The sequence below is a fragment of the Asparagus officinalis genome, chromosome 8 (assembly GCF_001876935.1).
Source record: "Asparagus officinalis chromosome 8, Aspof.V1, whole genome shotgun sequence".
NCBI classification, from domain to species: Eukaryota; Viridiplantae; Streptophyta; class Magnoliopsida; order Asparagales; family Asparagaceae; genus Asparagus; species Asparagus officinalis.
In genome coordinates, this window is record NC_033801.1 from 121,188,694 (window position 1) to 121,201,392 (window position 12,699).

The 12,699-nt window shown below is 36.8% G+C and overlaps 2 protein-coding genes across 2 annotated transcripts; one reads left to right on the plus strand and one right to left on the minus strand.

Moving 5' to 3' along the window:
- Positions 3,434–7,928, plus strand: LOC109822255 (dephospho-CoA kinase). The gene is made up of 3 exons (XM_020388421.1): positions 3,434–3,697; positions 5,635–5,780; positions 7,313–7,928. Exons 1-3 carry the CDS (start codon positions 3,590–3,592, stop codon positions 7,749–7,751), a joined length of 693 nt encoding a protein of 230 aa, XP_020244010.1. The 5' UTR covers positions 3,434–3,589; the 3' UTR covers positions 7,752–7,928.
- LOC109822822 (vesicle-associated membrane protein 724-like) lies at positions 8,497–11,315 on the minus strand. The gene is made up of 5 exons (XM_020389078.1): positions 10,914–11,315; positions 9,703–9,844; positions 9,485–9,605; positions 8,950–9,012; positions 8,497–8,863 (listed from the first exon to the last, which is right to left on the minus strand). Exons 1-5 carry the CDS (start codon positions 11,116–11,118, stop codon positions 8,669–8,671), a joined length of 726 nt encoding a protein of 241 aa, XP_020244667.1. The 5' UTR covers positions 11,119–11,315; the 3' UTR covers positions 8,497–8,668.

Genomic DNA, 12,699 nt, shown 5'->3' on the forward strand with positions numbered 1-12,699 from the left:
CCAGCGACCCCGACAGCCGTCCCCTCCCCACCTCCGAGCTCCTCTCTCAACCGCACAACCAAGCCCCAGTCCCCTCCGCGCGGCCGCCGCTCAGCCTCGACCGCTACCGCCTCCCCTTGCACCACCCTGCAGACCTCCACAACCGCCTCCAGCGCCTCCTCCACCCGTGCGACCACCACCAACGTCCCCCTCCTTCCCAGATCCTCCACCACGCCGCCAACGACGCTACTGACCCCGACTTCTTCAGCCCCCACCTCGTCGCTGCTGCCTTTACCCCGTTCGTGCCACCTCGTCGTCGAGCTCGCCGTTGTTCGACGTCGTGCTCCACCGCCTCAGATCCGATCCGCGCTGTCAGCGTCGATTCGTTCGACAAATACCCCGAGGCAAGAATCCCCTCACTTGTCTCGTGTTAAAATTATTTTTGATTAATTAATAATGTTGAATAGTTATTTCATGTGATAATTATGTGTGGGATTACTTGTGAATTAATGAAAATAAAAATGACAAGTTTATATTTGGAAAGTTGGGTAAAATTTATGAGATATTGTTGAAAAAAAAATAGAATTAAAAAAATAGTTACTGTTCAAACAGAATAAATAATAATAATAATATATTTTAAAGATTATTTTGAATAATTTATGATAAATAAATTAAAATGATTTATTTCGGAATTAATAATTGAAAATGTTGACATTTCATGTGCATGATATCTGTTAATGATAGTTCCTCATGTACGGTTTATAGTTCCTATTTTGATTTATGATACTGTTAATTAGTATTAATTGTATTTATCATTCCTTGTTATATTTAAGAATCACGAGAAAAACATGACTATAGTGATCTATGTGACATGAATAAGATTTAGAGGCTTGTGTGTTAAGAATCACGAGAAAAACATGACTATAGTGATCTATGTGACATGAATAAGATTTAGAGGCTTGTGTGTTACTGGCTTAGAAAATAAGAAGAGTTGGGATGGGAAGTCTTGGTACATGTAATTAGATGTGACTGTTTATGTATCCTTTAGGGTTGCTCCAGTGAACCGATACGCACTGGGTTAGTCTGTTAGGCCAGTGAACCGATACGCGCTGAGTTAGTTTGTTAGGCCAGTGAACCGATACGCACTGGGTTAGTTTGTTAGGCCAGTGAACCGATACGCACTGGGTTAGTCTGTTGGGCCAGTGAACCGATACGCACTGGGGTTAGACGGTTGGACCAGTGACTTGTTATAGAATGGCTGTTACATGTGGATGATTTGTGAACAACCGGTTATTCATGAATATGAGTTTTGACTATATGTGAGAGGTAGACCAGTGACTTGTTATAGGATGGTTAGCTACATGACTTTGTTGTTTGAATGTTTATGGGTTCTCGTGAGATGTGAACCAGTTATATTTCTTTCCATACCTAGATTAGGATTAATATTTAATTATCTACAATTTGAGACATATGGTATATACATGAGGGTTTTCTTGTTTGAATTATTTCGCTCGACGTACTACGTCTCGAGTTGTAGATTTTTAAGTATTAATTCTATCTAGGGGTATGTCCTTGTTACGCGGATGATTATGGATTCTTATGATCGTTCTACTCTAGTGATGGATTGCATCTAGCTTGTTAGTATTCCAGCTGCATGTTTCTATTTATTGCATTGGTCATTCGACCGTTCCTATTTTCTTTGTGGGGTCGGGTCTTGCCGTGCGTCATGCACCTGACGTACACCTGTTTTCTCTGGTGTACGTCAGACTTAGAAGAATGACAGGTTCAGCTAGGAAATCATCAGGAGCCAGAGGATTCTCAGCAGGAGTGCCCTGCAGACGGAGCAGAAGAAGCCAAAGTTTAGTTATTCCCTCTCGTTGTTCGATGATCTTAGTTTACTTTTATAGCATTTCCTTTTCCGCTTGATCATTGTATTTTATATTCTTTAGTATTCATTTGTTTAGTTTTGTATGAGGGCATGTTTGACCCGTATTTTGATGTCTCGGATGATATTTCTTTTATGATATGGATTATTTCAGTTCTCGGATGATATTTCTTTTATGATATGGATTATTTCAGTTCTGGGTTGTTCATTATATTCTTGCTATGTGTGATCGGGGACCTGTGACTTCGTGTTGTTTTTATTTCCAGACGCTTAGCGTATTAGATTGAGAAGACGGGGTCTAGCACTTATCTCTCCTCAGCCTAATACGTCGCGGGCTTGCTCGCGTCCCGGTTCCCGTGTATTTTGGGAAGCGGGGCGTGACATAATAATTGCTAAAAAAGAGCTACAAAACATATATCTCCAATTTATAGACTAAAACACATGGGGAAAAAAATCAAAGAGGCTGCAACACATGAAGTTTTTGCTTTTGGGGCTTTGACATAAAATTGCCTAGTTTTTTTAATTATAAAATAAATAGATATAGATATTTTTATCCAATTGTCAAAAGGTTTTTTCCTATTAGCCCCTTACATCTTTCATATTATGAAATTACTGCTTCAGATCATGGAATTTTTCATAAGGTCCCTCGATCTTAGGTTTTATGAATTAGTTCTCCAAATCATGAAAATTACTACTAGGTCCCCTAATTCTTAATATATTTAGATTTTTTTCATGCAGAGCTTATGTAAAGATTAGTCTCTGGAATTAAGAAGAAGTAGCAATTAAAGGGATCGTTAAGAAAATATATTATTATGGAGTATCTAATTCTCATAATTTGTTTTTCGAATTAATCCCTTCAATTGTTATTTCTGTTCTTGATTGGAGGGACTGATTTTGAAAAAAGTCAAGAATTGGGAGACATAACAGTAATTTTCATGATTTCAGTGACTAATTCGAGATAACTTAAGAATTGAGCAATTTCCAATATTTGAGGGGCTAATTCGAAATATGACAGATTTAGGGTGTGTTTGGATTTCAATGGGGTTAAGGGAAGTTAAGAAAAACTAGGTGAGAGAAGAGAAGAGAATGGAAGGGGGTTCCCTTCCCCATAGTTACACCCTAATTTGGGGGTGACAAATTTTATACTATTAAGAAGGGGTGAACTAAGGGCTTGTTTGGATTGAGGGGAATGAGGGTGAAGGGAAGTTAGGAGAACCATTCACCTCCATTCACCTTGAGGGTGAAGGGAAGTTAGGAGAACCATTCACCTCCATTCACCTTGTTTGGGAACACTTAGGAGGTGAAGTTAATTCACCCTAGTTCTCCTTCACCTTGTTTGGGAACACTTAGGAGGTGAAGTTAATTCACCCTAGTTCTCCTTAGTTCACCCCCTAATAGTATAAAAATTGTTACCCCCCAAATTGGGGTGTAACCAAGGGGAAGGGAACTCTCTTCCCTTCCCTTCCCTTCCCTTCACTCAGTTTCCCTTAACTTCCCTTCACCCCCTACAAATCCAAACAGGCCCTAAGGAGAACTAGGGTGAATAACTTCACATTCTAAATGTTCCCAAAATGATCCCTTATTCACCTCAATCCAAACAAGCCCTTTTAAGTACTGCCAAAAAAATCCCTCGTCAAAATAGAATTTGGGGCTACGGAGAGAAATAACGTTTCTTAATTTGAGTAATTTCCTCATTTTGAGGGAGGAGAGGGAGAGAGAAGGGAGATGCGGGTTGTCGGGTTAACGGGCGGAATCGCCTCCGGCAAGAGCACGGTGTCGGATCTCTTCAAATCCAGCGGCGTCCCCGTCGTCGACGCCGACCTCGTCGCTCGGGTACCCCTCTCTCCATCAATTCTTTTTTTTTTTGAATAATTTTATGAGGGCAAACGTTTAATTATTTTAGGTTCTTGATCATCGATCTCAGATACGCTTTTGGTTTCAAAGAGATGATGTTAGAATATTATTGGAAATTTTGCCTGATAAACATATTGCTCGCAACAAGTTCGATGAAATGCCTCTGACTGCAAACCCCTTGTTTGGCTGTTTGGTTTGGGAAATGGGAATGAGGATAGGTGATTTATGAATCTAAATTGTGAAATTTTCAAGAACTAGTAATTGGGTTTGTTCGACCCGTTTGGCTTTTGAGAGAATGTGTTAAAATGTCAGCGTGATTTTTGCCCAATAGTCGTATTGCTCACGACCTGCTCGACGTAATGCTTCTGTTTCATAAATCCCTTGCTGAAATTTCAAGCAAGAGTAATTGGGTTTCTTTCAGTGGTGGAAAAAACTTGTGTGGAAGTAGAAATTTCTTATTGGGAAAAGAAGAGGAATGCTGAAATGGGAGGGGCTACTTAATTCACGAATCCTTTCCTACTTGCAATTTTGGTACTTTGGTGAGTTTCAGTTCAGAAAAGAATGATAATTTGGAAAGGACGGTCTAGGAATTTAAAAGATAAACATACAGGTTAATTACAAATGGACCGCTTGTACTATAAACACTGCAATATATCACCCTTCAAATTAGATACTAGCGGATTGATTCGGTTGTTAACCAATACCATTAAAGGTGTGTTAGTCGGAGCTATCATGGGTGAGCCAACATCTGTATTTCTGCCAGGGTGTTGTAAATCTTTTGAGAGAAGGCAAGGAAAGAAGGAGATGGTAACCTTATTGTACTATAGACATTTTATCCAAGGTAACTTCTCTAGAAAGTAAAGTTGAGAAAAATCAACTTAAAAGCCAAATAGGTCCTAATAAATTTGTATCTTCATCTTTTCCATGGTCTCAATTGAGAATTCACAAACAATGCACTTGTAATTACTCCTCATTTCAACAGAAATTATGTTATCTGATATGATAATATCTTAATAGTTAAAATAAAAAAATTAATAGCAATGGTAGCACTTGAATCGGTTTTTTTGGTAAATCGTGATAGCCCCATAACTACCGCTGGGAAGACCAAAGAGATCAGAAACACAAGATGCTATAGCGAACTGCGACCGAGTTCAGTTATCCCGGATTCATGGTGGAACACGACCCGAGTCACCAACTCTAGCAACCCGATTCAGAATTCAAGCTAGTTAAATTTTTGACAAACAATAACTCGTTTTCTATATAATAACCAACAAAAAATACTGCATACCTTAATTGCAACATAATTCTCAAGGTTCTTTTGCCATTACTGATATCAACTAGCAAATTTCTTAAATTTGACTATTACAAAACTCCCAATTCCTACATTTAAGTACCGAAGCTAATATGTACCACGTTCCTCAACGTACCGCATAAGCCTACCTCCTCGTACCCGATTCCTAATGAGTGGCGTACTACGCTCCCGTACCCATCTTGTGAACTGTAACAAATCGGGTTCCATGCAACTATGGACAAGACATAATTTAAGAATGATTCGTATTGAGTCCTGACTCAATGGGAACTTGGGAAGTCGTGGAGATAGATTATGGATAGTCTCCAGCTTGAGTCCTAGCTATTGTATCAGTTACAAAGAAAGGAAGAATAAAAATTATCATGCTATGAGGTCAACTTCGAGGACTTTATGTGAGCAAAGTTAACTCATGAAGGCTATATGGGGAGTTATGGAAAAGATCAGGGTCCCATGGGGACATGAATCCTAATCATGTTAAGAAATTTGGTAATCACTTTTAGCATCTCCATTCATCTGTATATTGTGTTTAAAAATTTCAGTTCGCCAACGTTTCATTCAGTAATCGTTCAATTTAAACTTATTGATAATCTTGAAACTTGTTTTGTAGGATGTAGTGAGAAAAGGTACAGGTGGATGGAAAAAGGTTGTAAAGGCATTTGGAAATGATGTTTTACTAGAAAATGGGGAGATTGATAGAGCGCGCCTTGGGCAAATTGTTTTTTCTAATCCAGCCAAACGTCAACTTCTAAACCGGTAGTTATCTCCCACTTCTCTTGTTTTTTAGGGATGTCCATTTTGTTCAAGTAGTTTGTCTATATTTATAACTCCTATGCTAAATAAAGTTAGTTTTTGTCTTCTAAAATTATATATTCATGACCTGAAGGGCTCCTAATCACCAGAGGATCTGGTTAATGTTAATTTTATTATGACTTGAATCTGGCGGCATGTAAGATGCATCTGAATTGAATTTTTTAATGTCATATATCAGGTAAGTTATCAAATTAGCTGTCTATAAAGGAATTTTACTAAATTCATAGATTGTTAAAAATGAGCGAAACATTCATCTCAGAAAGATTGGGGAGAGTGCACAAAAATAGGGAAATAGAAATACGTTCTATTTTGATAGATGTATAAATTGCATCTATTTATAATGGTTGTGATCTAAAATAAAATTTATTTAGATGAGTTTATTCGCAAACTATTACAACAAAGAAGTTTGATGGGGACAGATTTTCAAGCTTTGAGGTGAACTAGAATATGCCAAAAACATGTATAGATATTACCGATTCTTGAAAAGTTTAAGAACATGCTCTAAAGGTGTAGAATTTAACTTCAGATATTTGTAAATCCATGTGGAAGCAAGTCAATTTTTCATATTGGATGTACATGCATAATTGCATATGGAGAAAGAAATATACTGGGTTCTATTTGGAATATGTTAATTTATTGGATTGCATGCATTAAACTGTTTAGTTTTTGGCAGAACGTCTGTGGCTTGCATGAGAGGCATTTGGATAGTCTTAACACATAATTTTCTATTAAAAGATGGGTGCTTTATAACTGATGACAATCGTCTGGTATCACCAGCACAATCTTAGTAACATTACGGTCAAAATGGATAGTTTGTTTCTGGATATGTTGAACAATTTGCGACAATTTTATTCTATTGTGCTCTATCTTATTACCACCCAGTCTTATCAAACTTGATACTTCTTTTGGATGGTCTCTCTGTTCTTCTTTTCACTTTGGGTTAATTGCAGACACACCCTATGGGGGTGTAGCGACTCATACCCCTATGGCCCTACGCTATTTATTAGCATTCATGCCCCTTAAAAATCAAATGGAGCTAATTTTTATCCTCAATTTAGATAGCAATTTTGTCTCTTTTCAGTTAAAACGAGGGTAAAAGTACAACCTATTGTCATGTGATTCCCATGTGGTCTCTAAAACTAACGGCAGAAATAATGTTGATTGATATTAAAGGGTTTAAATGCTGATTAACTTTTCAAGGGGAGTGGTTACAACCCCATAGGGGGGGGGGACTACACATCCTATCAGAACCGCCCGTTGATATGCAGGCAGTTCTGACTTTTCAAGTGGAGGGTGAAATACCCGTTGTGCCCCCTGTTTCATTCATCGAAGGGTCAGAATCTCCCATTGCATGCAGGCAGTTCTGATGGGATGCGGACTCTACAGGAGGTGCATCTTCTATTAAAGAAAAAAAGAAAACAGAATTTAAGCATACATTTACCATTTGTGCTCATCTTTAGCCTGTGTTCTTTCAGGTTATTAGCTCCATACATATCCTCTGGCATATTCTGGAGAATAGTAAAGCTATGGCTCAAAGGCTATGAGATTATAGTTCTTGACATCCCACTGTTGTTCGAGACTAAGCTAGACCGATGGACAAAGCCTATAATCGTTGTTTGGGTTGATCATGAAACACAACTTCAACGTCTCATGGCACGAGATTGCATTTCTGAAGAACAAGCTAGAAATCGTATAAATTCTCAGGCTTCAATGGATATGAAGAAGAATAAGGCTGATATAGTTATTGATAACTCTGGTTCAAGAGAGGACACTAGAGCACAGTTTGAAGATGTTCTGAATAAAGTTACTCAACCTTTAACATGGAAGGAAGTTAGTCGTACTAGAAAAGGTGTGACTTGGATTCTTGTCTCTGGGGTCATAGGTGCTATTATGATACATAAACATGTACTCTGATGATGGGTGGGGTCTCGGTGAATGCAAATTTTCTTTATCGTGCAATAAGGAGAGGCGTATTGTATAACTTCTTGGTTAATTTAGAGATTTTGCAGTCTGTGTCGTAACTTATATATTGGTTATTTTCCAAGATTGTTCAATATAAATCATTTTATGAACATATGGTGTTGTGATATACTTGCACGTGCAACTGGTTGCAACTAGTTACTGTGGTCAATTCGTTTCTTTGTTATTTATGTGATTTTACTGAGACCAGTATAATGCATGAGATACGAAGAACTATATGAGATGCGTAAGAAATTGGACAAAGAAAGAAATTTTATTTTTGCAATATGCTAACCCTCTTAGTCAGGAGAAAAAAAAATGAAAAGTACAAACAAGGATTAATAATCACATTAAGTTGATGTGTAAGATAGTCCAGAATGCTGTGAATAATGTGTCTGAATTTGTGGCTTGCATATGATAATAACTGGGACCTTCATTAAGCTGAGAAAAACTTGTGAGAATACCAAAATCTTTCAACAATTTCAAAAGGCGGTCATTTCATTATGAAGAATACAAATCAGCGCAATCAATTATTTAATCTACTCTTTTTTTTTAAAGAAAAAACTATATATTGTAGTTTGTGAATGATACACAAGTCATACTTCAATTCCTCAATAGCTTCCAGGCTGCCACCATGTCTGATGTATCATAGTCCCTTGATCTGACAAATTTCCAGTAAATTCATAACATAACCAGGAAGTATTACGATATCTGTAGATGTTTATTTATACTTGATAAAGATTACAAGAAGCATTAAAAATGCAATAATAACATACAGAACAGCTCATTCTGCTTACTAGTACGAAATAAATAATAATGAAGCCGATGATAAAAACAAGATTTACTTGTGCTCTATCCTTCAAACATCTGGATTAATAAAGGTTTTCAGGTGTAGGGTTCTCAGTTTTATGATTTTCCTCCTTTGTGCAGCTGAATCCTTGGCAAACAGACACCCAGATAATAAGGACTAGGAGCAAGAGGATGGAAAGAACCACCAACTTAATTTTCATATTCTTTAACCACATTTTTCTTCGAACCTTTGTCCCTTGTTTTCTGAAGTCTTGAGCCTGAGAAAGGACCAAAAGAATAATTGCACCATGCAAAGTATGTGAGTAGGGTCAATTTAGTTGTTTCAGAGTCTAAAAGGCTCTACCTGAGAATGCAAATCGGTCGTCTTGTCAGTAAGATCAGTGAGCTTCTCCTCTCGATCAACAGCCTGAAGATAAATCAAATTAGGTAAAGCTCAAACAAGAGTTATGTTTCTTGATGGCAAACAGTATCGCAGAAAATTAGTATTTGGTTCTGTCCTTACTTGAAGAAGGCATTGAAAGAGACCTGTATCTCTTTAAGTTTATCAGTGATTTACTGTTATTACAAAGTAAGGAAGAAAGAAGTAAATAATATTTCATATAATCTTCATATTTCTTGTCCTAGCAGAGATCTTCATAGAAGTTGTTCTTTGTAGTATCTTCGTAGATGTTCATCTTTTGCTCATACAATCGTATATCTACCTGAATATGAGTAAACTCATAAGTAGACAACTATACCTGACATCTACGACAACACACATCTCTGTCAAAGAATATATGCATGCTAAAAAAGAAAAGTTACAGCCTCAATTCGGTTCTTTTTTCCCTCTTAAATTATTTAAGGTATTGATGAAGCGGATGGTGAAACAAACTACAAACCTTCTCAATGTTTTCCAACATGATGCTTTTGATTTCTGAAACTTGGGCCTTAACTTTTAAAACCTTTTCTATCTCATCCGCATGCTCAACAATATATTGCATATGTTCCTTTATAATTGGTCTGCAAATAATAGAAAAACATGATATCATGAAAAATCCCGAGGATACACAGAAATCGAAAAGGACCTCCTAAACAAAGAAATGAGAAGAAAACACACCCAAATTCTTTATTGAGACTTTTGGCAGTTGCCGTGTCAGCCTTACCACCTCCATATCTCTTTCTGAAATCTACCTTAAGCCGCTCAAGAAAGGCTACCGAGACATGTTTTGGAACCAAATCTTTCGCAACAACACAATATGCTGGAAGATAAAGAAAATAGATAAACTTAAATCAGGTCAGAATTCAAGCCTCTGAAATATCATTAAAATTAAGCCACTAAAAACAGTTTCAGAAATGTATCTTCCTTACAAAATTAATTTACTACTACGAGCCATTATGGGCCTTTTCTCATAGGGATATAACATTATGATTATGCAATTTTAAGCTTGTACAACCAATGAATAAACCCACAAATTACCTAGACGAGGAAGATCCTATACAAAGAAGAAACAAATAAGTTTCACCATAGGGATTACAGTAGAGGGTGTTTGTTTGCATGTAAGAAAAAGATGAAAGTGAGAAAGTCATCTTCTTTCAACAGTTTAGGTGTTTGTTTGCATGCAAGTGGTTATGAAAGCGAAGCAATTTTGATTTGCCCTAAAAAAGTGGTGAAGTCACAAGAAAGTGACAGAAACGGCAACCAGTTTTAATTAAAGGACAAAATTTTGAATCAGACCTTTTCAATAACAAACTTATCAATTTTGGCCTACTTGTAAAATATTTATCAAAATTTGTTCTTAATTAAATGATTTTAACTATATTTACTAATTAATTCTATTTTGCAACATCATCTTCACATTGCACTTTTAGCAATAATTTTTCTTTTCAAACAGACCTTGTATTTCACTTGCATGCTGACATGGATGGATGTGAAAGTCATTTACAAAAAAAAGGAAGTAACTTGTATATTTTCAATTCACTTTAGAACTGCCAAACAACCCCTTAATGTAAGGTGCAAATACTCAGATAAAGGCTTCATTCTTGGTTTCTTTTTTGCAAAGCATTGTGCTGCCATTCTCGCCAGCAGCCAATCTAAAATTTATGGAAATAAACAGAAATTGTCTAAAATTTTGGCTAACATGTAGAATATCAACATTTCAAAATTTCACTTCAAAAACATGAATATTCCAGCATTACCCAAATCAAACAGCTTCCTCCTAATTCCATCAAGACATCACAACAGAGGATCTCTCAACTCAATCCAAATTCAACATCAGACGCTATCAAATCAAAATAAAAAGAAACGATGAAGAAAGCAAGACCACTCACAATATCCATCGTGAACGAGGAAATTGAACGTGTGATGATCGCAAGCGTAAATGAACTTGTTATTCGAAGACGGGAGCCTCTGCAGGCACTGGGCGGCGATCGCCGGGAAGTTCCCGGTGAACTCCGTGTACTCCGCCAGCACCATCGTCCCCCTCGCCACGAAGCTGTAGATGAACCAGCTCTCCTCCCCTCCTCCGTTCGCCATTACTATCCGAGGGTAATTAGGGTTAGGGTTAGGCTTTTTTGGCGGTTTGGAGAGAGAAAGCTGGGATTTTTATTTGGACATGGAATCGGTTTTTCGTTTTGTTTGGCTTTGAGATGAAGCAAAGGTCAGGATTCAGGCGACCGCGGTCGATAGATAGTTCACATTGGAGACTGATGAAAGGGAGCAGTTGGGAGTGGGTAGCGGCTGTGTTTATACGAACAGGAAACAGCGTTTCGGACGAATTGGAACTGCAGTCGCGTCAATAATTTGTAGCGGATGACCAGGCTCCCCTGCGATCAGAGTGGCCACCTGAGCGGGGCGAGATTTGAACTTTGGCTTACTCTCTTGATATAAGCTCCTCTGACTAAGGTCTCTCCGTGTATAAAAAAAAATGTGGCGACAGCGGGGTATATTTTGTAAGGACAACCACCACAGCTTCATCCCATTCGTTTTCGATACGTTTGGTTTCCTTGCAGCTGATGCGGTGGAGTTCCTCAGGAGGGTACAGAAATTCATGAATAAGAATGTGGCGACAGCCGGGTCGGCTGAGTACGTGTTTCGTAGGTTAGGTTTTGCAATTCAGAAAGGATTAGCGGCGCAGCTTGTTGTCCGCTTGTCATCAACACATGTGTAATTTTTTTTTCAAACTAAAAAGATTCTCAGTCAAAAACAAAAAAAAAACAAAAAAACAATAAGGAACAAAATTATTTCGTTCTTAGATAAATTTAGCTGAGAGCATTTGTGGGGATACGTAGGTCTACTATTAGTGCGTTTAGACAAAGTGAATATATTGATGAAATCTAATTAAATTGTGGAAATTTATTTTGTCTATTTTAAATTGTGAAATTTTATTTTGTCTAAACAGTTTCATAGTCACATAATTTAAGTTTTCTAATATATCAGTTTACTCATATCGCCTTATATTTAAATGTTTCTCTTATGTTGTTTGCTTTTGTATTGAATTTTAGTGGATGCGAACTATGAATTTTTCTTACCAAATCAGTATTTGTATTAATATAAGTGACCAATAACAATTTATATATTTGATTCCAAACTAGGGTATAAAAACATATATAACAAATTGAGGAGAATTTTTAAAAAAAGAATCTTTTCTAAATTTTATTATCAAAATAAACTTTTTTTCATTTAATTAGCAAAATCGATCTCTTTTTGCCACATCATCATGGGTGGTCAGAAAAAGATTAATCTTATAAAATAGATACTTTAATATACACAAACTAGTTGCATGTATTTAGCGGTCACTAGTCACATGACTATCAACTCGTGTATATTAAAGATCTAATTAATCTGTGATTAGTGACCGTTAAATATGCGAGACTAATAGTCCATTGTATTTTAAAAACTCTATTTTGCAAATCAATCTCTTTTTTCTAATGAGACTTGATGATGTTATAAAAAAGAGGTCGATTTTGATTATTAAATAAAAAAGATCGATTTTGCAGATAGAATTTTGAAAAAGAGTCTTTTTTTCAATTTCTCTAACAAATTAACATTGGTATGGTGAGAGTAGGTGTAAACTGCGTTTCCAAAATAATAATAATATTATTATTATTATAAGGA